This window comes from Aquarana catesbeiana, linkage group LG11, assembly GCF_042186555.1.
Source record: "Aquarana catesbeiana isolate 2022-GZ linkage group LG11, ASM4218655v1, whole genome shotgun sequence".
NCBI classification, from domain to species: Eukaryota; Metazoa; Chordata; class Amphibia; order Anura; family Ranidae; genus Aquarana; species Aquarana catesbeiana.
This window is the reverse complement of record NC_133334.1, coordinates 119,079,714-119,106,651: the sequence shown is the minus strand read 5'-3', so window position 1 is coordinate 119,106,651 and position 26,938 is coordinate 119,079,714. Positions and strand designations below refer to the sequence as shown.

At 42.6% G+C, this 26,938-nt stretch overlaps 1 protein-coding gene across 7 annotated transcripts in view; it reads right to left on the bottom strand.

Moving 5' to 3' along the window:
• Positions 1 to 26,938, bottom strand: part of ZDHHC1 (zDHHC palmitoyltransferase 1) — a 96,005-nt gene that overhangs the window by 54,863 nt on the left and 14,204 nt on the right. For 4 of the 7 annotated variants that reach the window (XM_073604952.1, XM_073604958.1, XM_073604955.1 and 1 more), the window contains exons 3-5: positions 2,625 to 3,037; positions 1,961 to 2,179; positions 626 to 801 (exon numbers count right to left, since the gene is read on the bottom strand). In XM_073604952.1, coding sequence (XP_073461053.1) covers positions 626 to 801; positions 1,961 to 2,179 — 395 coding nt within the window. In that variant the 5' untranslated portion in view covers positions 2,625 to 3,037. Of the gene's footprint in view, positions 1 to 625; positions 802 to 1,960; positions 2,180 to 2,624; positions 3,038 to 3,403; positions 3,559 to 12,851; positions 12,968 to 13,976; positions 14,131 to 26,938 lie in introns of those variants that run through there. The other 3 variants (XM_073604956.1, XM_073604953.1, XM_073604957.1) reach the window with 3 other exon arrangements.

The following is a 26,938-nucleotide window of genomic DNA, read 5'->3' as shown; positions in this document are numbered from 1 at the left end:
CCTAGTATTCTGTGGTCACCCGAATGCTAAAGAAGATCCTAAACCTACACCCTAACTAAACAGAAGGTTATCTAGTTTTCAATATGGTATGGCTTACATAGAATATAGATTACAAATGGAACAACCTTGGTTCATAAACATGGTCTTGTTCAATAATAAAGTTAACAATTTAAGTTGCTCATTAGTGCACAATTTAAATTTAAACATATATTTGTTATGTTGAAAAAAGCCTGGTGTGCTTTATTTTCACATGACCAATACATATTTTGTGAACAGAGAGCCAAGTTATCTTCTGTCATAGTAAGATGGTGCTGACAATAGGTAACCCGAATCTGAATATGGGGCACCATTCACCATGTACAGTATGCGAGAACTACTGTGACTGGTTGCTCTAGTAACACAGACAAGGTTTTCAGACACTGCCGTAAATCTAGTTTGTTGTTTTCTGAGGTTATCCACCGTTCAGTTTTTAAGCACCAGTGACAAAATCGTTAGACATATAAACAAAACCTAAAAGGTAATTTATTACTTTATTTATTGTTTAGAATATGTTATAACTGCCTCATCATCTGATTTCTCAGAACCAAGGTTGCTCCATGAAACAGACACAGAAATCTCTACTTACACATCCACCTCACAGATGTAACAATGCATGTTTTCAATGACATGAGCATGCTTGGTCCTATCGAACACAGGCAGTGGGCCAGGAGAGTTCTTGGCACGTACATTCTCATCTGCTGGATCAAAAGTTACCGCCAAAAAATGGACAATGAGGTGTAACGCAAACATCACACCCATACACTGCATAAGGGGGTTAAGAAACAATAACAAAAAATAGAGAACAACAAGATTATGGATATCTTGTGCATATTTGAACAGAACCATCAGCATTATGATACTTCTAAAGCTGGGCATACACTAGTAGACTTCTTTGTTCAGCCTACAAGCTGAAATCTAACAGGTTCCTTTACCCACGCTGACAGCACAGATGAACAAATATCCCGCTGCAGGCCATTGTATTCTGAATAACTGAACAATGCCTGCAGGTGCAATTCGGCCAACAATTTATCACCCAGCATCTTCGGCAAAAGATGGGTGATGGGTGTCGCCGAGAGGGCTGCCCACAGAGCAAAATTTGATGCGTGTTTGGCCAACTTTACATTTAAGGCTTGATGCACACTGAGCTTAAAAGGGTTTGTAACCCTACACTATCATTCACTGCTAATATGACTGCTGATAATCAAACAAAGCCTCTAAATACCTTTTTGTAATATATATTCAGGCCGGTAACGTGACCCCCGGATGCTCTAATACTCAGTTCCAGGGATATAGCAGGAGGAGCTGAGATTTCCCTCTGACATCAGCCTGGAGGTCACATGACCGCCATGCTGGCAGCTTAGCCCCTCCTGCTGTAGCCCTGAAGCGGAGTAGGAGAGCGGCCGGGAGTCACTTTAAAAAACACAAAATTTCAAATCTCCAGGTTTGTGATTAGGAATGATGAAGAAACCTACAATTATGATTCAAGCTTTAACTTTCAATCTGAAAACTGAGTAAAGGTGGCCATACATGGATGATTCAGCAGGGACTAGTTGAAATTTGATTCATGTATCACCACTGCAGTTAAATAGAAGTCAATCTACCAATCCAATTCGGTTCAACCACCCTATCAGATAAAAGGCGCTCAATCAGCGGCTGTAACCAAAAAAAGCTCAATAACTCGCTGCAACCAATGGCTGCAGTGCTGATCTGTGTATTTCGACAGAGGGGAAGTCTCCCCACTGTCAAAATACAATAGGGCAGTAGGACGATTCCCCCATCCACCTCAATTGTGTGGATGGAGGTACTGAACCATGTATGGCCAGCTTTAGCCACTAAATGGTATCACTTTAGGTCTAAACATTCTGCTTTAATGCAGGTATGGCGATAACAGTATTGCTTTACATCTCCAATGAAAGGATACCGCATAACCAGCAGCCACCCAGTGTCGGGGCAACAGGGGAACAAGGACCCCAAATCCAATGACCGTAAACAGAAGGTATGTGATCCAGGCCACAAACTGTAAAGGGTGCGGAGGCCAACTCCAGCCATTCCTTCGGAAATGTTGAAGGGGCTCGACTGTGGTATCCTCACCCGCCTTTCCAGGCACTGTCTTCCCAGATGGCTTCCTGCAGATGGTCATCTATTGAAAGAAGGAAATATTGTTATGCTTTATATAGTTAGGTATATATTAATACCCCATCAGCTGCCAATTCCAAGTGATTTTTTACTCTATATAAATTGTTGCAAACAAAAGAGGTATTTTGGCAACAATTAAACCGTGAAGAGGATTTTGGTCCTTGTCTTCTGGTAGCCCTCTTATACATCATAAACGAATCCTTGTCATAGATACATACTCCATTCAGAGAGATCAGGCATGCAGAACTCCATTAAATCTGATAGGTCATGATCACCTTCAGATGGAGTGATAGTTAAGTACAAGAGTATGGCTCTCACGCTGATGAAAATCTTCTCAATGCAAGAAATAGGGATGGTTGAGAAGGAAAGTATCTTTTTCTAACATAACTCCTTTTCAGGTACATTGAGGTGAATCTAAACAACACAGTACAGATAGTAGAGGAACTCACCAGAACATCATTGGCCAATCAGGCCAGCTGCTGGAAGCACTGGATCTGGAGAATGGTTATTGGGTTATTGATACTTTTTCCAGAACTGGCTGTTTCTGCTCATTCAAGGATCCTTGGGGGTGTAAACATACAGAAGGAATGAAGCAGATAATAAAATGGTTTGATGTATGTCCAACACTGAATGTGAAGAGGTTAATAATCCACATGACAAAGCATGGTTGCTGTCTTCACAGTCAAGTGACTGCAAATGAGAAGAGTCCGGGAAGAAAACACATCCATGCTCAGTAGAAGTCAGATTCTCCGGCGTTACTCCAGCTCTGCCTGGTGTGGCCTGTGTACAGGACTGAAATTTTCCAAAGTTTTACATCAGGTTGCAGGTGCTGAAATGTGATTCTCATGAACTCTGACGAAAACTACAGAAATGAAAAAAACAGCAATCATTGTGGAATTTTGCAGTGACACAGCTGGCTGGCTGATTAATAAGCGGTAGGTCACCATATTTAAATAAATATTAACACCATTCCAAACCACATACATAAAACTTCATCTCAACTTGTCTGAACTGGACAAAGCATGCACGTGAACTGAAGAAATACAACGTCTATTTTATCAGCTATTTTGCTATGAAGACATTCAAATAACTCAAGCAAGAAGACTTCTGCTTGTTCAGTCAGGAAAAAAAAAAAAAAAATCAGTACATTTAGTAGATTGCCAACTACAAAAATTCTGCAGAGGAACACATGCGGCAGACTATCTGCCAAAGAGAACCCTTACTTTACCTTTTGGGCACAGTAGCATGGTAACTGCATACCCAGCATGGTAAGAAGCCTACATACCACCAAACCTTCGTAGGTGAGTGGGATACCTTCTAGCACAAAGTATGTAGGCAAAGGACTGCCCCTGCCATGGTTTAAACCCTTCCCAACACCTCCCAGTGGCCCTTTAGTTGTATCCTAATGATGACAGGCTGAGGAGGAGTTCCTGATCATGTGACTACTTTGGCTGACTAACAGTGGTCACGTGATCAGCAGCCTGTTCCACCGGTTTCCAAGCCTAAACAGTGACAGCTTGGTAAGTATGCTGGAAGTGCACTCAGCAAACAGCAAAGCATTAAGGCCCACCTGCCAAGCTGCTGCAAATATTTGTTGTGCTGGCGCAAAGAGGTTTATGCAAAATATGATTGGTTACACCCAAAAGTGCTGTTTTTTACAGTCCCCTTCCTTTATACTGGCTTTTCAAGATAACAAATGTAATCAATCATTTAGAAGCTGAAAGATTTACAGAAGTAAACAATTTTTGGCAGTTAAAGCAGTTTTAAAGGCATTTTTTAAAATTAAAATACACATGTTATAGTCACCTGCTCCATGTAATGGTATTTCACAAACAGAGCAGCCCCAAACCCACTCTTCTAGGGTCCCCCACCAGTGATCATGGCTCCCCCTCTTCTGTGTCTGCTCTTCTGTGTCGTTCCTGACTGGGCTGTGTGCTTCTATAGGCACACACACACAGCCCGACTTGGCCCCCCTACTCCCTCAACATAGTTTTTGACTGACAGCAGCAGGAGCCAATGGCTCCCACTGTTTTCAGGAAAAGCTTGTGAGCATGGGGAGAAGGGAGAAAAGACTGGGGAGGTTCACAACACGTGGCAAAATGTTTTTACCTTAATGCAGGGAATTCATTAATGTCGATTTAAAATAAAAAAAAAAAAAAAAAAAAAAAGGAAGGTTTGTACAGTAGATCAAAAAGAGAAACAAATGAACAGGACATGGATTTTGGTTCAAAATGAGGGAGCTATGGAGTCTGCATGTAATTTCCAAGAGCTCCTCTGCCACTCTGTTCACCTATAGGCAGCCTAAATTCAAGAAAAAAAAAGGGCATTTTTTTGACACTGGTTCTAAAAATAAAAAGTATGAAAAATGGAAAGATTTTATTTAAAAAAGTTCATTAGCAAGTTGATAAGGGAGCAGGAGGGAACCAGGGACTGCGGATTTCACATTTCAGGAGAAGTCTTTTGGGAGTCTACACCCTTTTTCTTGGTCCAAACAGCGCACATACACAAATGTTTAGCAATTTTTTCCTAAGCCTCAGTGTATTAGTACTGCATAGACTGAGAAGAAGGGTGTAGACTATCCTGTAATTTTAAAATGTTAGTGCAAATATTATTATGGCCAGTACTGAACCGTGATGTTTAAAATAAACCCAATCACTAAAATGATTAGCTTTAACATGTCACTGTAATTTCAAAAGGCGTTTTTAAATCTGAAGCTTTTTTAAAACATTACTTAGTGATCTCTCCTATGGCAATCACTATGCAGGCATTTCCTGTGATTGGGTGACAAGTCTTTATCTTCGTTTTGCTCATGGTGCTTCTGCATTGTCACCCTGTCACATGGGCCTACAATGGGGAATGCAAACGGCCACTTAAACACATACTGTACAGTATGCCAATCAGTTATAACATTATGAAGACTGACAGGTAACATTGATTACCTCATTACAATGGCATCTGAAAGTCCAAGGGATATATTAAGTATCAAGTGAACATGTTGTCCCTGAATTTGATGTATTGAAAGCAGAAAAAAAATGGGCAAGCATTTGAGTGACTTTGACAAGGGCCACTTGTAATGACTAGACAACTGCGTCAGAGCAACTCCAAATCTGCAGTTCCTGCAGGATTTTCCCAGTCTGTAGTGATCATGACCTACTAAAATTAGTCCAAGGAAGGAAAACCAGTGAACCGGTAACAGGGTCATGAGCGACCATTGATGTATGAGATGAGCAACAGCTGGCCTATGATGTCTGATCCATTAGAAAAGCCGCTGTAGCTCAAGTTGCTGAAAAGTTCTGATAAAAAGGTGTCAAAACACACAGTACATTGCAGTTTGTTGTGTATGGGGCTACATAGCCACAGTCCAGTCAGGGTGCCCATGCTGACCCATGTCCTCAGCCAAAAGCACCTAAAATGGCCATGTGGGCATCAGAATTGGAGCCCACGTGGCTATAAGAATGTGACCTGGTCTGATGAATTTGAGAATGGCTTGAGGACAACACGAGTTCAAGGTGTTGACTTGGCCTCCAAGTTCTCCAGACCGAGCCATTGTCTTCTCGCAGCGCGGGGGGGAAGGGGTGGACAGGAGAAGACATTGGTTATTGATAGTGGCTATAGCAGGCTGGTTGTACCCAAGTTAATTGATCGATCAAATTGGTACCTTCAACCTGCCCATACACCGTTTAAATCTCGGCCGGTTCCTGCCGAACTACCTGAGATTTGAACCGTGTATGGCCTGCCTTAGTGTGTAATGTGAGGTACACACTATAAGAAAATTGGGCGAACAATCGTCCGATTTTCCTTGTTCTTTCACAGCAAATCGGAACCGATGAATGAGAATTTGTACGAAAATTCTCAAAAGGCTTTTTTTGTTGTTTATTGTTTCTGATCATCTCTTTTCTGATTTTTCTTGTACGAAAATCATACAAAAATGGTACAATAAAATTGTTTGTTCTGTGCAAGTAAAATTTTGGAGTTTTTCCCTTCGGGAATTTTTGTACGAAAAGTCGGAATCGGCTTTCGAAAGTTGTGTACACACTATACAAAAATCATATTAAAAGTTCCTTGGACAAAAACGTTCACCCAATTTTCTTATAGTGTATGAGCCTTTAAAAGAGGTCAGCTGGTGAACTTCTTGCTGTGTCTTAACAGTTTAAGTCCCAAGGTCCGTCCAGGAAGTAATGACATATTTTTTTCCATACAACAAGCTGGACACCGAGGCCTGAGTAGGATAAACAGAAAGATTTTTTATTTCTGCAGAGAAGTACATTTAGGGCCGGTTCACACTGGTGCGGTGCCAGACATTCCGGTAATGCCAGGGATTCAAGTCACACCGCATTGCTGTACTGATCACATGCAATGTCTGTGCGATGCCAATTCAGCCATACAAACTGTATGACAAGACCCTTCTTTTAGTCCACACCAGAATCAGATCGCATTAGTGTTCACACCCATTCGATCCGATTCCTGTCTGAATTCACAGTTCGCACTGCGATCTACGAACCAATCTGGGGGTGCCATTAACTTTGTATTGACACCCGCAGCGGTTCACATAGGGCAGTGAGAACTGCCGACGATTCAGGTGCGATGCAGGAACCCGCACTGGATGTGCAGTGTTTCCCACATCGCACCAGTGTGAACCGAGCCTAATGATATATTGGTACATAGGGGAGATGGAATTTAGAAAAAAAAAAAAAAAAAGTAAAACTTAGCCTTTTTTTTCCCTTATCCTTAAGACCCCTTTCACACTGGGGCGTTTTTCAGGCGCATCAGCGTTAAAAAAAGCACCTGTAAGAAGCCTCATCTGCAATCCCAATGTGAAAGCCCGAGTGCTTTCACACTGAGACCCCTTTCACACTGGGGCGTTTTTCAGGCGCTTTAGCGTTAAAAAAAAGCACCTGAAAGAAGCCTCATCTGCAATCTCAATGTGAAAGCCTGAGTCCTTTCACACTGGGGCGCTGCGCTGGCAGGGCATCAAAAAAAGTCCTGCAAGCAGCTTCTTTGCAGCGCTTTTGTGTTTTTGCCCCGGGGCTGGGTGCGCAGATGGCCCGAGCCCTTTTACACTGCCAGCGCCCGAAAAACGCCTGAAAAATGCCCCAGTGTGAAAGAGGTCTTAAGCGGCGCTTTACCAGCGGTTTTTGGGCGCTGGCAGTGTGAAAGGGCTCGGGTTTTTACATTGGGATTGCAGATGAGGCTTCTTTCAGGCGCTTTTTTTTAATGCTAAAGCACCTGAAAAACGCCCCAGTGTGAAAAGGGGTCTTAACCACTTGCCGACCGCCTCACACATATATACGTGAACAGAGCGGCACGGGCAGGCAAAATCACGTACCTGGTACGTGATTGCCTTCCCGCGGGCAGGGGGTCCGATCGGACCCCCCCCCCCCCGGTGTCAGCGGCGGTCGGCATTTGTCTAGGAGCGATCAGAGATGAGGGGGAGGCCATCCGATCGTGGCCCCCCCCCTCGCGATCGCTCCCAGCCAATGAGAAACATCCCCTGCCTGTGTATAGTACACACAGGCAGAGGATGTGATGTCATCTCTCCTCGGCTTGGCAGTTTCCGTTCCGACGCCGAGGAGAGAAGACATCCGAGTAAGTGTAAAACACTACACAACACAGTAGAACATGCCAGGCACACTAAACACCCCCGATCCCCCCCCCCAATCACCCCCCCCCTGTCACAAACTGACACCAAGCTGTTTTTTTTTTTTTCTGATTACTGATTGGTGTCAGTTTGTGACAGTTAGAAGTGGTAGGGCAGTGAGTATTAGCCCCCTGTAGGTCTAGGGTACCCCCCCTAACCCCCCCTAATAAAGTTTTAACCCCTTGATCACCCCCCGTCACCAGTGTCGCTAAGCGATCATTTTTCTGATCGCTGTATTAGTGTCGCTGGTGACGCTAGTTAGTGAGGTAAATATTTAGGTTCGCCGTCAGCGTTTTATAGCGACAGGGACCCCCATATACTACCGCATAAATGTTTTAACCCCTTGATTGCCCCCTAGTTAACCCTTTCACCACTGATCACTGTATAACCGTTACGGGTGAAGCTGGTTAGTTTATTTTTTATAGTGTCAGGGCACCCGCCGTTTATTACCGAATAAAGGTTTAGCCCCCTGATCGCCCGGCGGTGATATGCGTCGCCCCAGGCAGCGTCAGATTAGCGCCAGTACCGCTAACACCCACGCACGCAGCATACGCCTCCCTTAGTGGTATAGTATCTGAACGGATCAATATCTGATCCAATCAGATCTATACTAGCGTCCCCAGCAGTTTAGGATTCCCAAAAACGCAGTGTTAGCGGGATCAGCCCAGATACCTGCTAGCACCTGCATTTTGCCCCTCCGCCCGGCTCGGCCCAGCCCACCCAAGTGCAGTATCGATCGATCACTGTCACTTACAAAACACTAAACGCATAACTGCAGCGTTCGCAGAGTCAGTTTTTTTTGTAGCGTTTTGGTGAACTGGCAAGCGCCAGCGGCCTAGTACACCCCGGTCGTAGTCAAACCAGCACTGCAGTAACACTTGGTGACGTGGCGAGTCCCATAAGTGCAGTTCAAGCTGGTGAGGTGGCAAGCACAAGTAGTGTCCCGCTGCCACCAAGAAGACAAACACAGGCCCGTCGTGCCCATAGTGCCCTTCCTGCTGCATTCGCCAATCCTAATTGGGAACCCACCGCTTCTGCAGCGCCCGTACTTCCCCCATTCACATCCCCAACCAAATGCAGTCGGCTGCATGAGAGGCATTTTCTTTATGTCCTCCCGAGTACCCCTACCCAACGAACCCCCCCAAAAAAGATGTCGTGTCTACAGCGCGGATATAGGCGTGACACCCGCTATTATTGTCCCTCCTGTCCTGACAATCCTGGTCTTTGCATTGGTGAATGTTTTGAACGCTACCATTCACTAGTTGAGTATTAGCGTAGGGTACAGCATTGCACAGACTAGGCACACTTTCACAGGGTCTCCCAAGATGCCATCGCATTTTGAGAGACCCGAACCTGGAACCGGTTACAGTTATAAAAGTTACAGTTACAAAAAAAAGTGTAAAAAAAAAAAAAAAAACACAAACAAAAATAAAAAAAAATAAATAGTTGTCGTTTTATTGTTCTCTCTCTCTATTGTTCTGCTCTTTTTTACTGTATTCTATTCTGCAATGTTTTATTGTTATTATGTTTTATCATGTTTGCTTTTCAGGTATGCAATTTTTTATACTTTACTGTTCACTGTGCTTTACTGTTAACCATTTTTTTGTCTTCAGGTACGCCATTCACGACTTTGAGTGGTTATACCAGAATGATGCCTGCAGGTTTAGGTATCATCTTGGTATCATTTTTTTCAGCCAGCGGTCGGCTTTCATGTAAAAGCAATCCTAGCGGCTAATTAGCCTCTAGACTGCTTTTACAAGCAGTGGGAGGGAATGCCCCCCCCCCACCGTCTTCCGTGTTTTTCTCTGGCTCTCCTGTCTCAACAGGGAACCTGAGAATGCAGCCGGTGATTCAGCCAGCTGACCATAGAGCTGATCAGAGACCAGAGTGGCTCCAAACATCTCTATGGCCTAAGAAACCGGAAGCTACGAGCATTTTATGACTTAGATTTCGCCGGATGTAAACAGCGCCATTGGGAAATTGGGGAAGCATTTTTTCACACCGATCTTGGTGTGGTCAGATGCTTTGAGGGCAGAGGAGAGATCTAGGGTCTAATAGACCCCAATTTTTTCAAAAAAGAGTACCTGTCACTACCTATTGCTATCATAGGGGATATTTACATTCCCTGAGATAACAATAAAAATGATTAAGAAAAAAAAATGAAATGAACAAGATAAAATAAGATAAAAAAGCAAAAAAATAATAAAGAAAAAAAAAAAAAAAAGCACCCCTGTCATCCCTGCTCTCGCCTCTCGCGCTAAGGCGAACGCAAGCGTCGGTCTGGCGTCAAATGTAAACAGCAATTGCACCATGCATGTGAGGTGTCACCGCGAACGTCAGATCGAGGGCAGTAATTTTAGCAGTAGACCTCCTCTGTAAATCTAAAGTGGTAACCTGTAAAGGCTTTTAAAAATGTATTAATTTTGTTGCCACTGCACATTTGTGCGCAATTTTAAAGCATGTCATGTTTGGTATCCATGTACTCCGCCTAAGATCATCTTTTTTATTTCATCAAACATTTGGGCAATATAGTGTGTTTTAGTGCATTAAAATTTAAAAAAGTGTGTTTTTTCCACAAAAAATGCGTTTGAAAAATCGCTGCGCAAATACTGTGTGAAAAAAAATAATGAAACACCCACCATTTTAATCTGTAGGGCATTTGCTTTAAAAAAATATATAATGTTTGGGGGTTCAAAGTAATTTTCTTGCAAAAAAAAAATAATTTTTTCATGTAATCAAAAAGTGTCAGAAAGGGGTTTGTCTTCAAGTGGTTAGAAGAGTGGGTGATGTGTGACATTAGCTTCTAAATGTTGTGCATAAAATGCCAGGACAGTTCAAAACCCCCCCAAATGACCCCATTTTGGAAAGTAGACACCCCAAGCTATTTGCTGAGAGGCATGTCGAGTCCATGGAATATTTTATATTGTGACACAAGTTGCAGGAAAGAGACAAATTTTTTTTTTTTTTTTTTGCACAAAGTTGTCACTAAATGATATATTGCTCAAACATGCCATGGGAATATGTGAAATTACACCCCAAAATAAATTCTGTTGCTTCTCCTGAGTATGGGGATACCACACGTGTGGGACTTTTTGGGAGCCTAGCCGCGCACGGGACCACGAAAACCAAGCACCGCCTTCAGGCTTTCTAAGGGCGTAAATTTTTGATTTCACTCTTCACTGCCTATCACAGTTTCGGAGGCCATGGAATGCCCAGGTGGCACAAACCCCCCCCAAATGACCCCATTTTGGAAAGTAGACACCCCAAGCTATTTGCTGAGAGGTATAGTGAGTATTTTGCAGACCTCACTTTTTGTCACAAAGTTTTGAAAATTGAAAAAAAAAAAAAAAAATTTTTTCTGGTCTTTCTTCATTTTCAAAAACAAATGAGAGCTGCAAAATACTCACCATGCCTCTCAGCAAATAGCTTGGGGTGTCTACTTTCCAAAATGGGGTCATTTGGGGGGGGGGGGTTTGCCATCATGGCATTTTATGGCCTTCAAAACTGTGATAGGCAGCGAGGAGTGAAATCAAAAATTTATGCCCTTAGAAATCCTGAAGGCGGTGCTTGGTTTTTGGGGCCCCGTACGCGGCTAGGCTCCCAAAAAGTCCCACACATGTGGTATCCCCGTACTCAGGAGAAGCAGCTGAATGTATTTTGGGGTGCAATTCCACATATGCCCATGGCCTGTGTGAGCAATATATCATTTAATGACAACTTTTTGTAAATTTTTTTTTTTTTTGTCATTATTCAATCACTTGGGACAAAAAAAAAATAAATATTCAATGGGCTCAACATGCCTCTCAGCAATTTCCTTGGGGTGTCTACTTTCCAAAATGGGGTCATTTGGGGGGGTTTTGTACTGCCCTGCCATTTTAGCACCTCAAGAAATGACATAGGCAGTCATAAACTAAAAGCTGTGCAAATTCCAGAAAATGTACCCTAGTTTGTAGACGCTATAACTTTTGCGCAAACCAATAAATATACGCTTATTGACATTTTTTTTACCAAAGACATGTGGCCGAATACATTTTGGCCTAAATGTATGACTAAAATTGAGTTTATTGGATTTTTTTATAACAAAAAGTAGAAAATATCATTTTTTTTCAAAATTTTCGGTCTTTTTCCGTTTATAGCGCAAAAAATAAAAATGGCAGAGGTGATCAAATACCATCAAAAGAAAGCTCTATTTGTGGGAAGAAAAGGACGCAAATTTCGTTTGGGTACAGCATTGCATGACCGCGCAATTAGCAGTTAAAGCGACGCAGTGCCAAATTGTAAAAAGTGCTCTGGTCAGGAAGGGGGTAAAACCTTCCGGGGCTGAAGTGGTTAAAGTAAAAAAGTACAAAAGACACAGTTGTCACGTAAATCAAAAGGCCTCCTCTAGGTGTAGTTAGCATCAGTCCGACTTTCCCCCCAAAAAATAAAAAAATAGTAATATCATCAGTATTTTTAGAGTGGTTTTCTGGTTTATAAGTGCCTGCATAATACTTTTAGGATTTGTTTTACAAATACCATAGCTAAAATACTGCTAATGCTGAGGTTTTGCCAATAATATATACTACTATGTCCCAAAACCCATGGCATTTTAAAGAAAATGCATTGTAAAAAAAATGTTCAATTCTAAAATATATTTTTTATTTAATGTCACTTAACTATGATAATCTTCAAAGTGGCAGGACATGCATAAGTATATAGAAAAGAGCGCTTTCCATACACACCCCATGCTGTTTTTTAAGCAATTGCAAGAATTTTAACATTTGCTTAACTCTCCCTCCTGTGAATCTTCCCTTTGTTTATATGCGGTTTTTAACTACTCTTTCACACGGGTGTCTAAAATGCTACGTTAGATGAATACAGCGAATGGTTTTGTAAGCAATGGAGCTATACCCACAGCTGCATCTACAAATGAAAATGTACGCAGTGTTTAGCAGCACACAACAAAAGTAGGATGCAGTTGCCTCTGGGGCCGTACATATCTGCAGATTTTATGTAATAATAGGTATAAACAGCTGTAAATGCATATATACATACTCACGTAAAGTCATTAGAGTGATTGTACACATCTAAACGCTGTATGCATCTTAATGCAGGAAATTTAGACATGTATTTTATGCAAGATCTTCTGCTAGCTCTTCCAGCATGAACCTGCAATCAGTGCAGAAAATACACATATGCTTGTGTTACCGAAGCCTAAACCTAAAAAAAAACAAAATGGCACAAACCTGCATTCAAGCCCTGGTTCACACTTATGCGATGCGGGATACGCAGCGAATCCTTTGCGGTTTCCGTAATCGCACAGCGTCCATGCGCTCTGCTGCGGGTGTCAATATTACCTTAACGACACCCCGAAACAGAAAATGCAGTGCAGCTGCCATGCGATTTTAGCCATACGATGTGCACAGGAATGCGGTGCGATTCCTGTGCAAATCACATGCAGTGGTGTCTACATTGCACAAGTGTGAACCCAGGCTTAGAGAGGTGTTTTCTGGCATTAAAAAAAAAAAAGCACGTAAACAAATTAATAAACTTGAGAGCATTCCAATATGTCTGTAAATTCATTCTAGTGGCTAGAAAAAGTTAATAATCCTGGGGCACAAGTGTCAAACTGGCGTCTCTCCAGCTGTTGCAGAACTACAAGTCCCATGAGGCATTGCATGGCTGACAGTTACAAGCACGACTCCCAAAAACAGAGGCATGATGGGACTTGTAGTTTCTCAATAGCTGGAGGGCCGCCAGTTTGACATTCCTGAATGCGTTTTTGTGCATAGGCTTTGAAGCGCTATACGCCTGTAAATGTATTTAATTATGCGCTAAAAATTTGCATTTTTTTTTTTTTCTTTTTTACAGTAGATTTTTCTGCTAGCCTTGGCAGAATGGGGAATTTAAATAATGCACCTATGTGCATGAAGCCTAAATCATACTTATACTAGATGCAGACCATGTTCATCATGATGGAGTGTGATTTATAATCACGGCTATCATTCCTGTAAATTTAATAAAGTGCAAATTCCCCAGAATGTATAATTTACATGAAGAGTGCAATGACTGCATGTGTTTTATATTCTGTATAAAAACTTACAAAAAGCCCCAAACAAAGTTCTACATAACTTTCTATGAATTTCCCTGAGCATGGTTGCTTTAAAGAAGCAGATTATTTTACCTTATAATCCGGAAGGTTGAGACATCCTGCAGAATGGACACCAAAATGTAGAGGGACAAGACTGTCGCTTCTAGTTATTTACCATCTTTACTTGCACAACTAGTTAGCTGGCAGTTTCTATGTACAGTCTCTAAGTTACCTGGCAGAAAGTAGCTGACACCTGAAAACCTGCACTGTACACAATGGTTGTCCCAGGAGACTATCATGACACATAGCCTCAAACTGTCCCTCCTTTGGAAGGATTGTCCCTCCTATGGAACCCAATCCCTTTTTCCTCTTTTCTCCTCAAATGCCCATCGTATAGCTCTGGTGCACTGATCTGTATTAAAAAAAAAAAAAAAAAAGGGTACTACTTATGGCGCCTATACATGGATAAAAATTTGGCTTGTTCAGCAGGGACTGGTCGAATTGCTATCCATGTATGGGCATGCTGGTTGTACAGAAGTCTGATTGTACAGAAGTTGATGTACCAATTGACTTCTGTAAAACCAGCCAGTGTATTCTAACGGCAGGGATTACCCCCTGCTAACAGAATACAATCACTCAGTGGGAGCGATTACCTCATCCACAATTAGTGTGTGAATGGGGAATTTTATTTGGTTGGAAAAAAAACAAAACAAAACAAAAAAACAAACCTAAAAGAGGGAGTTCTGCTTTTTTTCCTCTACTTCTTTTGGAACTTTTTTTTTGGTGGGGGGACCCGTTTTTCACAGGTACCCACTCCCATTTCCAGGTCGGATGCCACCAGAAGTTGGACCCTCCCCACTGCCCACAAGATTCATGTCCAGAAGGCTGCGGGACTATTCACAAAGCGCAGAGCTGCTTGCACACGTGCACTGGGGGGGGGGGGGGGGGGGGACTCTTTATAACAGACTCTATACTGGACACCGATAGGGCCTCTGTTAGAGACCCCCCCTCTAGGTCCCATTAGACTCCTTTGTAGTCTCTAAGGGGTCCTGGACGGGGGGTCTCGCTAATGGACGCCGTGAGAGAGACCCCCCCCCCCTCCAGATCCCATAAAAAAAAAATAAGGCAGAAGTTGTACTTTGTGCAGAATGTAGGGGCGGGATCAGGGGAGGACCATGGGTGGGGCATGACAGGGGATCCTTGCTTTATTTGGTTCAGGGACTCTGAGTGTTGTCAGTCTGCCCCTGTATGTGTATATATTATATTTACTGTTATCGTCAGCAACCTCTCCGAACCATAATATCGCATTTCATTATTCACTGTATACTTATGAATGAAGAACATCCGATCCAGCAAGAAAAGAATCTTGTAACATTTGATTTTTTCTGCATTTGTACAGAACTAATATACATGCAGTTTCAGAGGATGAATAACTCTGCAAATTGTTTTTACAAATACATTCCAAAATGTTTTATAGACATTACTATTGAATGTTTGTGAGGGCATTTCAAACATTCCATGAATAATTATGTGCTATATTCACAGCTAACATTTTCTTTAATAAATTAGGGCTCATTTACATAAGCTTTGCTGAGTGAACCGCAGCAGTATCTATCAAAGAGTGTTTGATAGGTGGAGGGGAGGTGGCATGTCACCTCCTCGCTGCTTCCTTTAACCCACGAAAAGCTGCACCACCATGCACAATGTTACGGGGCGTTTGGGGTTTTATTCTGGATCATTTTGCCGTACCGTGATGAAAGCATCGCAGTTGTGACATGTTCATTAGTGCCTTGAAAAAGAATTCATACCCCTTGACATTTTCCACATTTTGTCATGTTACAACCAAAAACGTAAATGTATTTTATTGGGATTTTATGTGATAGATCAATGTGAAGTGGCACAAAACTCAAGTGGAAGGAAAATGATAAATGGTTTTCAAGTTTTTTTACAAATAAATATCTGAAAAGTGCGGCATGCATTTGTATTCAGGCCCCCTGAGTCAATACTTTGTAGAAACACCTTTCACTGCAATTACAGCTGCAAGTCTTTTTGGGAATGTCTCTACCAGCTTTGCACATCTAGAGAGAGTGACATTTTTGCCCACTCTTTGCAAAATAGCTCAAGCTCTGTCAGATTGGATGGAGAGCACCTGAACAGCAATTTCCAAGTCTTGCCACAGATTCTCAATTGGATTTAGGTCTGGACTGACTGGGCCATTCTGATACATGAATATGCTTTGATCCAATCCATTCCATTGTAGCTCTATGTTTAGTGTCATCGTCCTGCTGGAAGGTGACCCTCCACCCCAGTCTTAAGAATTTTGCAGACTGTAACAGATTTTCTTCTAAGATTGCTTCTAAGTATCTTCTAAGTATTTGGCCCCATCCATTTTCCTATCAACTCTTACCAGCTTCCCTGTCCCTGCTGTACAAAATCATCCCCACAACATGATGCTGCCACCACCATGTTTCACAGTGGGGATGGTGTGTTCAAGGTGATGTGCGGTGTTAGTTTTCTGCCACATATAGCATTTTGCTTTTAGGCCAAAAAGTTAAATTTTGGTCTCATATGACCAGAGCACCTTCTTCCACAGGTTTGTTGTGTCCCCCACATGGCTTCTCGCAAACTGTAAACGGGACTTTTTATGGCTTTCTTTTAACAATGGCTTTCTTCTTGCCACTCTTCCATAAAGGTCAGATTTGTGGAGTGCACAACTAATAGTTGTCCTGTGGACAGATTCTCCCACCTGAGCTGTGGCTCTCTGCAGTTCCTCCAGAGTTACCATGGACCTCTTGGCTGCTTCTCTGATTAATGCTCTCCTTGCCCGGCCTGTCAGTTTAGGTGGACGGCCATGTCTTGGTAGGTTTGCAGTTGTGCCATACTCTTTCCATTTTCGGATGATGGATTGAACAGCGCTCCGTGAGATGTTCAAAGTTTGGGATTTTTTTTTATAACCTAACCCAGCTTTAAACTTCTCCAACTTTATCCCTGACCTGTCTGGTGTGTTCCTTGGCTTTCATGATACTGTTTGTTTACCAAGGTTCTCTAACAAACCTCTGAGGGCTTCACAGAACAGCTGTATTTACGCTGAGATTAAATTACACACAGGTGGACTCCATTTAATAATTAGGCGACTTCTAAAGGCAATTGGTTTCACTAGATTTTAGTTAGGTGACTGAATACAAATGCACAACACACCTTTCAGATATTTATTGGTAAAAAAATTTGGAAAGCCATTTATTAATTTTCCTTCCACTTCACAATTACTATATACATTTACGTTTTTGGTTGTAACATGACAAAAATAGGATTTTTACAGCTCATCTGTAAAATCCTTTTCTTGGAGTACATTGTGGGACACAGAGCGTAAAGTAATTACTTAATGGGTTATAGGCCACCTTCAGGTGTTAACACTGGTAAACCCAATCAAAGGAAGTTTACTCCCTATATAACCTCTCCTCCTTCCAGGAGCACATCAGTTTTTGTAGCAAAGCAATATACTCAAATCCCAAAAAAAGAGGGGGGGGGGGACCTCTGTGTCCCATGATGTACTCCAAGAAAAGGATTTTACAGGTAAGCTGTAATAAAAATCCAATTTTTTTTTATCGTACATCATGGGACACAGAGCCTTAAGTAATTACTTAATGGAACGTCCCATAGCAATGCCACTTGAGGGGTGGGAGAAACAACTCGCAGGGTACACCCAGACTTGAGGATCTATACTGCTGCTTGCAGCACACTGCGCCCGAAGCCGATATTCTCATACCTCCTTACATCCACCTGATAAAATTTTGTGAATGTATGCACTGAAGACCTAGTTGCAGCCTTACAGATATGAGCCATGGAGGCCTGATGACGCACTGCCCAAGAAGCACTAACCGACCTGGTAGACCTGGCGCCTTCAATTGAAACGGGGGAATCTTATCCCTTAAATCATAAGTTTGAATTATCACCTGCCGAATCCACTTAGCGACAGTGGATTTCGACGCTGCCCGTCCTTTCTTAGGACCCTCTGGCAGAATAAATAAGACATCAGTCTTACGAATCTGAGCAGTTTTCTTTAAATAGATTTTCACTGCTCTCACCATATCAAGACAATGTAGTGACTTTTCCTCCTTGGAACATGGTTTTGGAGAAAAACTATGGCAGGACAATATCTGGGTTCAGGTGAAAACCTGAAATTGCTTTTTGCAAAAAGCCTGGACGAGGGCGTAACATCACTCTGTCCTCATGAAAAATCAAATTTGAGCAGCCAATTCTGAAACCCTCCTTGCTGAGGATATAGCAACCAAAAATACCAACTTCCTTGTCAGAAGGACTAGGGGAATATGTTGTATCAGTTCAAAATGGCTTTTTTTGTAACACAGACAAAACTAAGTTTAAGTCCCAAGGGTTCAAGGGAGGTTTGACGGGTGGATTGAGCCGCATCACCCCTTGTATAAAGTCCCAGACTAAAGAATGAGTAGCAAGTGGTCTTTGAAATAAGGCCGATAAAGCTGAGACTTGGCCTTTAATAGTACTTAAGGCCAATTTCATTTCTACCCCTAACTGTAGAAAGGCAATAATTTTGCCTATGATATATCTCCGAGGGTGCCAACCCTTGGATTCACACCAGGAAACATAAGCCTTCCAGACTTTATAATATATAGTTCTGGAAGCTGGCTTCCTAGCATTAAATCAGGGTAGCGATAACTGACCTGGAAAGCCCACGTTTTAGAATGTGGGTTTCAACAGCCAAGCCGTTAAATTTAGAGACAGTAAGGAAGGATGGAATATCGGTCCCTGAGAGAGCAGATCTGGCCGTAGAGGGGGGGGACCATGGGCCCTCCACTGTCATCTTTAGGATTTCTGCATACCATGACCTTCTGGCCCATGCTGGTGCCACCAGAATTATAGGCTTTCTTTCCAGCTTGATCCTGCAAAGAAGTTGAGGCAGCAACTGAATAGGGGGAACGAATAGATCAGTGTGAACTGATCCCATGGGATCACCAACCCATCCATTCCACATGCGAATGGATCTCTTGTTCTGGCCACAAAGTTGACCAACTTTGTGTGGAACCTGGATGCTAGAAGATCTACGTCCGGAGTCTCCCATCTTTGGCAAACAGCCCAAAATCTATTGGGGTGAAGAGACCATTCCCCTGGAAATAACTTCTGGCGACTTAAGTAGTCCGCCTGTCAATTCTCTACTCCCGGAATGAAGACTGTTGAAAGGCACGGAACATTCCTTTCTGCCCAAGTTAGAATATGGTTCACCTCTCTCTGCTGAGAGACTTTTGACCCCCCTTTGGGGATTGATATAGGCCACAGCTATGGTATTGTCGGATTGAATCCTGACAGGACAATTCCGTAACCTAAAGTCCAGGCTTTTAGAGCCGGACGTACTGCCCGAATCTCTAGGATAGTGATGGGCAAGGTTCTTTCAGTTCTTGACTACTGTCCTTGGTCAGTTGTCCTTTCTAGTACTGCTCCCCAGCCTGAAAGGCTGGCATCCGTCGTTACCACTTTCCAGATGACTGGTCTGGAGGATTTTCCTTTCAGAAGATTCTGGGTTAGTAACTACCAAGTGAGGCTTTGGGACACTCTTGGGGACAGCTGCATTGGCAAGTCTAAAGCTTGAATTGTTTTGTTTCAAGCAGACAGGATACTATTTTGCAACAGTTTTGAATGGAACTGGGAATAGGGAACTGTTTTGAACGAAGCCATAGTGCTAAGCACAAAGGCAGAGGCACTCTAGTAATATGTACTACTTGCTGAGCAATAGTCTAGCAAAACAATACCCCATAAAGATCAGCGGATGCTGAGTACAAAGTATTTCCTGTACTGGAAATGCCTGTATACACCCCTTCCTGGGCTGTGTCTATGATCAGACCCAAGTATCAGATAGTTGGTTGTAGTGCGTATGCTTTGCTGCAAACGAGCCACCGATTGATCTATAAGCAATAGATCGTCTAGATACGCTATGACTGTTATGCCCTGTGCCCTTAACCTGGCTAGAGGTGGGGCCAGCACCTTGGTAAACACCCGGGGTGCTGTGGCTAGTCCGAAGGGTAGGGCTATAAATTGGAAATGCTGCTGTTCTAACTCAAAACGCAGAAAGTTTTGACGAGCAGGAAATTTATGGACCTGCAAATATGCATCCCTGATGTTGATTGACTCCAGAAGTTCTCTTCCTAGAAGGATAGAAACTACCGACCTGATTGTCTCCATGCGAAAGGAGCGGATCTTCAGGGACTGATTTAGCTTTCTTAGATCTAGAATGGGTCTGACATCTCCGTTTGGTTTTGGTACCATGAAAAGATTTAAATAAAACCCCAGACCTTGCTCTTTTGTGGGGATCTGTTTGATCACCCCTTGAGATATTAATCGGTTTAGTGCCCAGATTGTTCTTTCTCTGGATCTTTTGGAATGCTTGACCTCAGGAAACGAGACGGTGGAAGTCCCAAATTCCAGCTTGTACCCGAGCGTTACCGTGGAGATGACCCATCTGTCCTGAATTTCCCTTTTTTCAGACTTCTGAAAATTTAAAGAAGTCTTCCCCCCCACCTTGGTGAGGGGGGTTGCCTCTTCTTGATGAGGCTTTTAGGATTCTGTTTTGCAGATTTCCGACCCCAGGGCTTCTATTGAGCCTGGGTCTGACCCTGAAGTTTTCCTCTAGAGTCTGACAGCAGAGGCCGTCGCCACTGCCTAGAGGCGGAAGCCCCTGGCGCAGGGGGAAAAACCTGTTTAAATGAAGGGCGTTTTTTTTTTTTTACTAGTCAAAAGAAAATATAAAGTACTTACCACTAGAAATTGTCTTGATATATTTATCCAAGTCTTCTCCAAATAGTCGCTCCCCATGCAAGGGGAACTCAGTTAGGAGGTTTTTACATGGTGTTTCAGCTAACCAATTTTTTAACCACGGGATTCTACGCATATGTAAAAGCATAAGCCTAAGGCGGGATGTCTGGTGAATAGAATCTTTAAATGGTATCTATGGCAAAAAATAATGCCTTAGGTAGTTCAGCCAAATCCCGAGCCTGTTGTGCAGGAAAGCTCTCTAAAGGGCCCGGTTAAATTGGGATAGGGATTGACAGACGCCTATTGTGGCGACTGCGGGCTGAGTGACGATACCTGCTATGGAAAAGGCATTTTTTAGCAGAGATTCCAACTTATCTGTTGGATCCTTAAGCATCTGTGCATTGTCTACAGGACAAGTTAGGTTATTATTCACATTTGGAAATCGCAGTGTCAATTGCTGGTATTTTCCATTTCTTGGAGAATTTCTCCTCCAGAGGATAGAGAAAAAAAATCTCTTTAGGAGGGAGAAAATCTTATCCGGGTGATCCCATTCAGCAAAAATAAGCTGTTCTAGTAATGTATGTTAAGGAAACACATGCAAAGGTTTTAAAGAACCCAAGGAAGAAGCCGAGTTTTCATGAGACTCTGTTAGAGGCAGCATGAAAGTGGAATGAACCATTTCTGTAAGAGATTGTATCAGCAATTTCTCAGATTGAGAGGCTGAAAAAGGTTCATCTACCTTTGTTTCTTCTGCAGGGTAACACCTCATTGTGAGCCCACTGTTCCCTTTGCCAAATTTCGGAAGTGGGGGAAGGGGACCTAGAACGCTTACTATCCATTTGAATGGAGGATGCGATTAAAGCCACTAATCTTTCTTCCAGACTCTGGAGGGAAAGGGCATCTTCAGTCACGTATGCAGGTGCAGCGGCACAATCAATTTGTCCCAATGGCTTACCCTGGCTTGCCATAATTGGTAATTCAGAGGAGGAGAACAGCATGGAAATGCAGCTCGAGATCCTAATACCTGGGGGCGAAACTAACTTTTTGTTTTTGTGGTGTCTTTCTTGGCAGGCATAGTCCCAAGTACAAAAACAGAGGCGCTATACAATTTGCACTAAATCGCTGAAAATAGTCATGACTTTAAAAGCCACTATAAAGTACAGCCTAGTGCTGGAAAAAGAGTATCCTTCCTGAATCAGGAATGCCAGTTTTTGCAACCCATACGTGTCCCACAGCTTGTGTGTCCCTGCTTGTTTCCACACAGCTGTACTTATCTGCTTTTAGCCAGCCGTGCATCCTCGTGGAGGTTCACGGCACCTGCGTTTAGGCCCCGCCCCCTCTGAAAAAATTCCGCCCTTTTTTTTATTTAAAATGTATCCTGCGCCTGAGTGTGGCGTTTTTCGGGTCCCAGACCAGACACGAGGAGGGGGGGTAGGAGGCAGAGACTCCTGAAGTGAGGCACAGATATGTAAAAAATACAGCCACAGAGAAAAAGACATTTTTTGCAGATTTCTTTTTTACCTTGCAAATCTCCCTTCCACACACTGTGCAGCCAGACACAGACTGAGCTAATCAGTGAAGACAATAGAGTAAGGTATGTGCATAGACTTCATCTAGTGGAAATTTTAATGTATGACAACATTTTTTCCTTTAATGGAAGAAATACAAAGATGTTCTTAATACCCAAGTTTCTTCCCTTACCTTATCCTCGCCGCAAGATTTTGCTGAATTAACAGAAAATCCAACCTTCACCCATCATGGTGGGCTACGTTTAGCAAACCTTCAAGGACTGGGTCCCTAAAATGGGGTTCTAACTGCCTTGGGCCATGTACAAGCACCCAATCAGGAAGCTTTAGTTAATGTAACAAGACCTAAGCCCTGGGTTCCTGGGGTCCAGCCCTAGAAAGAGAGGTCTTACAGGCAAAACCTCATGCTTCGGATGAGAGGTCCCAGATACCATCCATCTTAGGCCTCAGTGGCACTTTGGATGGTTCTGGCTTCTTTTTATGGAGGAATTTAAATGGATCCCTCCTGGAGCTCCTCAGTGCACTTCTTCACTCGTGACAAACACCTTAGACACTGGCGAAAAAACTGATGTGCTCCTGGAAGGAGGAGGGGTTATATAGGGAGTAAACTTCCTTTGATTGGGTTTACCAGTGTCAACACCCGAAGGTGGCCTATAACCCATTAAGTAATTACTTAAAGGCTCCATTTCCCATGATGTACGATAAAGAAATTAATATTTTTTTTTCAAGGCACTGTACACCCGTCTGCTGCCTTTATAGCTTAAGAGCTCATTTACACCAGCAGCAATGACTGCCGCTCCTCTTAAAAGCGATCCATGCATGGATTGCTTTTCAGAGATAGTGCCCACCGAGCGTTACAGGGGGTAAAATTCCTGCCACAGCCATGATTCTTTGCGATATGTGCACCCCCGGTCGCTGCCATTGCAGCTTAAAGGCGGAGCTTTGGAGGACAGTAAAAAATGTGTGTGTTTTTACTGCCCCCCCCCCCCCCCCGCCCCCAACAGCAAGTGTAAACTAGCCCTAAGTGGGAGCTGTTGGTAATGGTAAAAAACGTGGCTCAACCACGTTAACGTCGCCAAGTGCAAGTGTACACGTAGCCCTACAGAAAATAATGCACTTGATATGTTCATGTTAGAACTGCATGATTCTCGCTAAAATGAGAATCGCTAATTTTTTGCTTAGAATAAAGATCACGATTCTCGCGGCGTAACATCATCTTTCACATTATACGAAAAAATTGGGCTAACTTTACGGTTTTCTTATTTTTTTCCCCAAAAATTGCGTTTAAAAGACCGCTGCACAAATACAGTGTGACAAAAAATATTGCTACAACCGCCATTTTATTCTCTAGAGTCTCTGCTAAAAAAAAAAAAAAAAAAAAAAAAACATATGTTTGGAGGTTTTAAGTAATTTTCTAGCAAAAAAATACAGATTTTAAATTGTAAGCAACAAGTGTCAGAAAACGACTTAGGGGGTTATTTACTAAAGGCAAATCCACTTTGCACTACAAGTGCAAAGCAGAAGTGCAAAGTGCACTGAAAGTGCACTTGGAAGTGCAGTCGCTGTATATCCGAGAGGGACAGGCAAGGAAAATAAAAACAGCATTTTAGCTTGCACATGATTGGATAATAAAATCAGCAGAGCTTCCCCTCATTTCAGATCCCCTCAGATTTACAGCGACTGCACTTCCAGATTGCACTTGTGGTGCAAAGTGGATTTGCCTTTCGTAAATAACCCCCTTAGTCTTTAAAGCTGAGTTCCACCCAAAAGTGTCACATTTGGCACCTTTTGGGGGGAGAGAGTACCTGTTTTTGATAGATACCCTGTCCCCACTTCTGTTGGACCTTGCAGCTGCAAGGTACGTCAGAGGTTCAGCCCTCTCCTCCTCCCTCCCCTGCTTCGCGCATCACGGCAGTGAAATATCGGCTGTGGTGCCGACATCGCTGGATTCCAAGACAGGTAAGCATCCTAATATTAAAAGTCAGCAGCTACATACAGTATGTGTAGCTACTGACTATTAATTTTTAGAGAGAGAGGGGGGTTGGAACACACCTTTAATTGGTTAAACTGACCTAATTTACAGGCCAAAGTCATCCCTTTGATCTAAAAGAACCAAAAGGTTACACATGGTTTATAGTTCTCTCAGCGCTGAGGAATGGCTTTTTTTTTTTTTTTTTGGCAGCTCTGCGCAGAGAATGGCTCTGCACTTGTTACACAGAATCGTGGCAATGCCAGATTAAGATTGTGAGGGGGGCTGAAGAGAGATTGCGATTTTTTTTAACAATCGTGCAGCTCTAGTTCATGTGTGAATAATATGTTTTTATATAAAATAAAAAGAATATCACATTCATTGTAACATTTTTTTGGGTTCCATAACCAAGTCTCACTTAATGCTGTGTCTTTTATATTTATTACATATACTGAATATTACAATGTAGCCCATCTGTGATTTCAGGGGCTACACAAGAGGACCTATCTGTTAAATTGACCCAATACAGGAAACCAGCAACTATCAGGTTTTATCTTTCCTTATTTGGAGAAATAACCACGATTTTTTCAATTTATTTAGTAACACATTATCGAAAACCGAGTAAAAATGGGGATAGGGTTGTCTTTTTCAAAGCAGCTCCATAGGGGAGATATTTCTATAGCTCCTCTGCTTATGACATCAGCTTTTAAAGTATTTGAATGATGTGTAATACAATGTCTGGAGTTTGAATCAGATCTGATAGAACAGAGTGCACTCAAATAGGGAAAAGCAACAGATTGACTTTAATGCTACCTATTTCTTTGCTCCCCTGCCACACTGTTCAGTCACACAGTTACACTGGGATTTTCTCCCCTCTTCCAGAAGCTGAACAAGATGGCAGTGGGGAGGAGGGGTGGGGATACCGGAAGGTAGATTAATGGGCAGGAATGAAACTGAATCTGTTAATTTGCACTGCTTAAAGTGGTTGTAAACCTTTACATATACCCAGTGAAGTGACTGGCCTCAGGTGATACACAGAGATGAAACAAATCATCCTACATACGTTGTACCTGTTTATCTACAGTTTTCTCTTCTCTACATCCAAAGTTTTGAATTTATAAGCTCGCCAGAGGGTTCAGAGAAAAAGGGGTCGGAGAGCTGAATTTATACTCCGCAGTTCACTTTTTCATTTGTTTCTGAAAAGGTGAACTAACCTTTTAAATCGGTTGTAAAACGCTGGACATTTTAAAAAAATTTTTGTACCTATAAAAGTAAAGGCATATTGTGCAAGTATGCATCACATACTAGCACATTATGTTAAACTTACCGTAAAACAAAGCTCTTCCAGCGCGGAGATGTCAGCGCTCCCGTCTTGCTTCTGGGTTTGCAGACTTCAGCTCTTTGACTGGCCAGAGCCACAATGACATCACTCCCGCGCATGCACGTGGAAGCCGCCGTTCACGGCACAGGGTTATGAAGAAATGGCACGGGTGGCCGTTCCTTCAGAGCGCATGCACCAGTGATGTCACTGACTGCATGTATACTAAATGTGCAGGTTTAAGAGATATTTAACACTACCTATAGGTAAAAGCAAAAGATGGAAGTTTACTTTCACTTTAAGCATAAGAGAGGCTTGCTTTAATTCAATCTCAAACTACCTCTATGTACTAATCATAAAAAGGGGAAAAAAGCTGAATTTCTTTGTCTGTTTTATAAAAACTGTATACAGCACAGATCACTTATCGCCTTAAGTTTCTTTATTTTATAGTTTTACAGTACTTGACTCTGCAGAGCTGACATAAGTAGTGCCAGGAATCTAATAGCGTATGGAGTCTGAACTCTTCATAGGAATGAATGGAGATTGCAGCACCTACAGTGGGGACGGAAAGTATTCAGACCCCCTTAAATCTTTCACTTTTTGCTATATTGGAGCCATTTGCTAAAAACATTTAAGTTCATTTTTTTTCCTCATTAATGTACACACAGCACCCCATATTGACAGAAAAACACAGAAATGTTGACATTTTTGCAGATTTATTAAAAAAGAAAAACTGAAATATCACATGGTCCTAAGTATTCAGACCCTTTGCTCAGTATTTAGTAGAAGCACCCTTTTGATCTAATACAGCCATGAGTCTTTTTGGGAAAGATGCAACAAGTTTTTCACACCTGGATTTGGGGATCCTCTGTCATTCCTCCTTGCAGATCCTCTCCAGTTCTGTCAGGTTGGATGGTAAATGTTGGTGGACAGCAAATTTTAGGTCTCTCCAGAGATGCTCAATTGGGTTTAAGTCAGGGCTCTGGCTGGGCCATTCAAGAACAGTCACGGAGCTGCCACAACCATGCTTCACTGTTGGGACTGTATTGGACAGGTGATGAGCAGTGCCTGGTTATCTCCACACATACCGCTTAGAATTAAGGACAAAAAGTTCTATCTTGGTCTCATCAGACCAGAGAATCTTATTTCTCACCATCTTGGAGTCCTTCAGGTGTTTTTTTTAGCAAACTCCATGCAGGCTTTCATGTGTCTTGCACTGAGGAGAGGCTTCCGTCGGGCCACTCTGCCATAAAGCCCCGACTGGTGGAGGGCTGCAGTGATGGTTGACTTTCTACAACTTTCTCCCATCTCCCGACTGCATCTCTGGAGCTCAGCCACAGTGATCTTTGGGTTCTTCTTTACCTCTCTCACCAAGGCTCTTCTCCCCCGATAGCTCAGTTTGGCCAGATGGTCAGCTCTAGGAAGGGTTCTGGTCATCCCAAACGTCTTCCATTTAAGGATT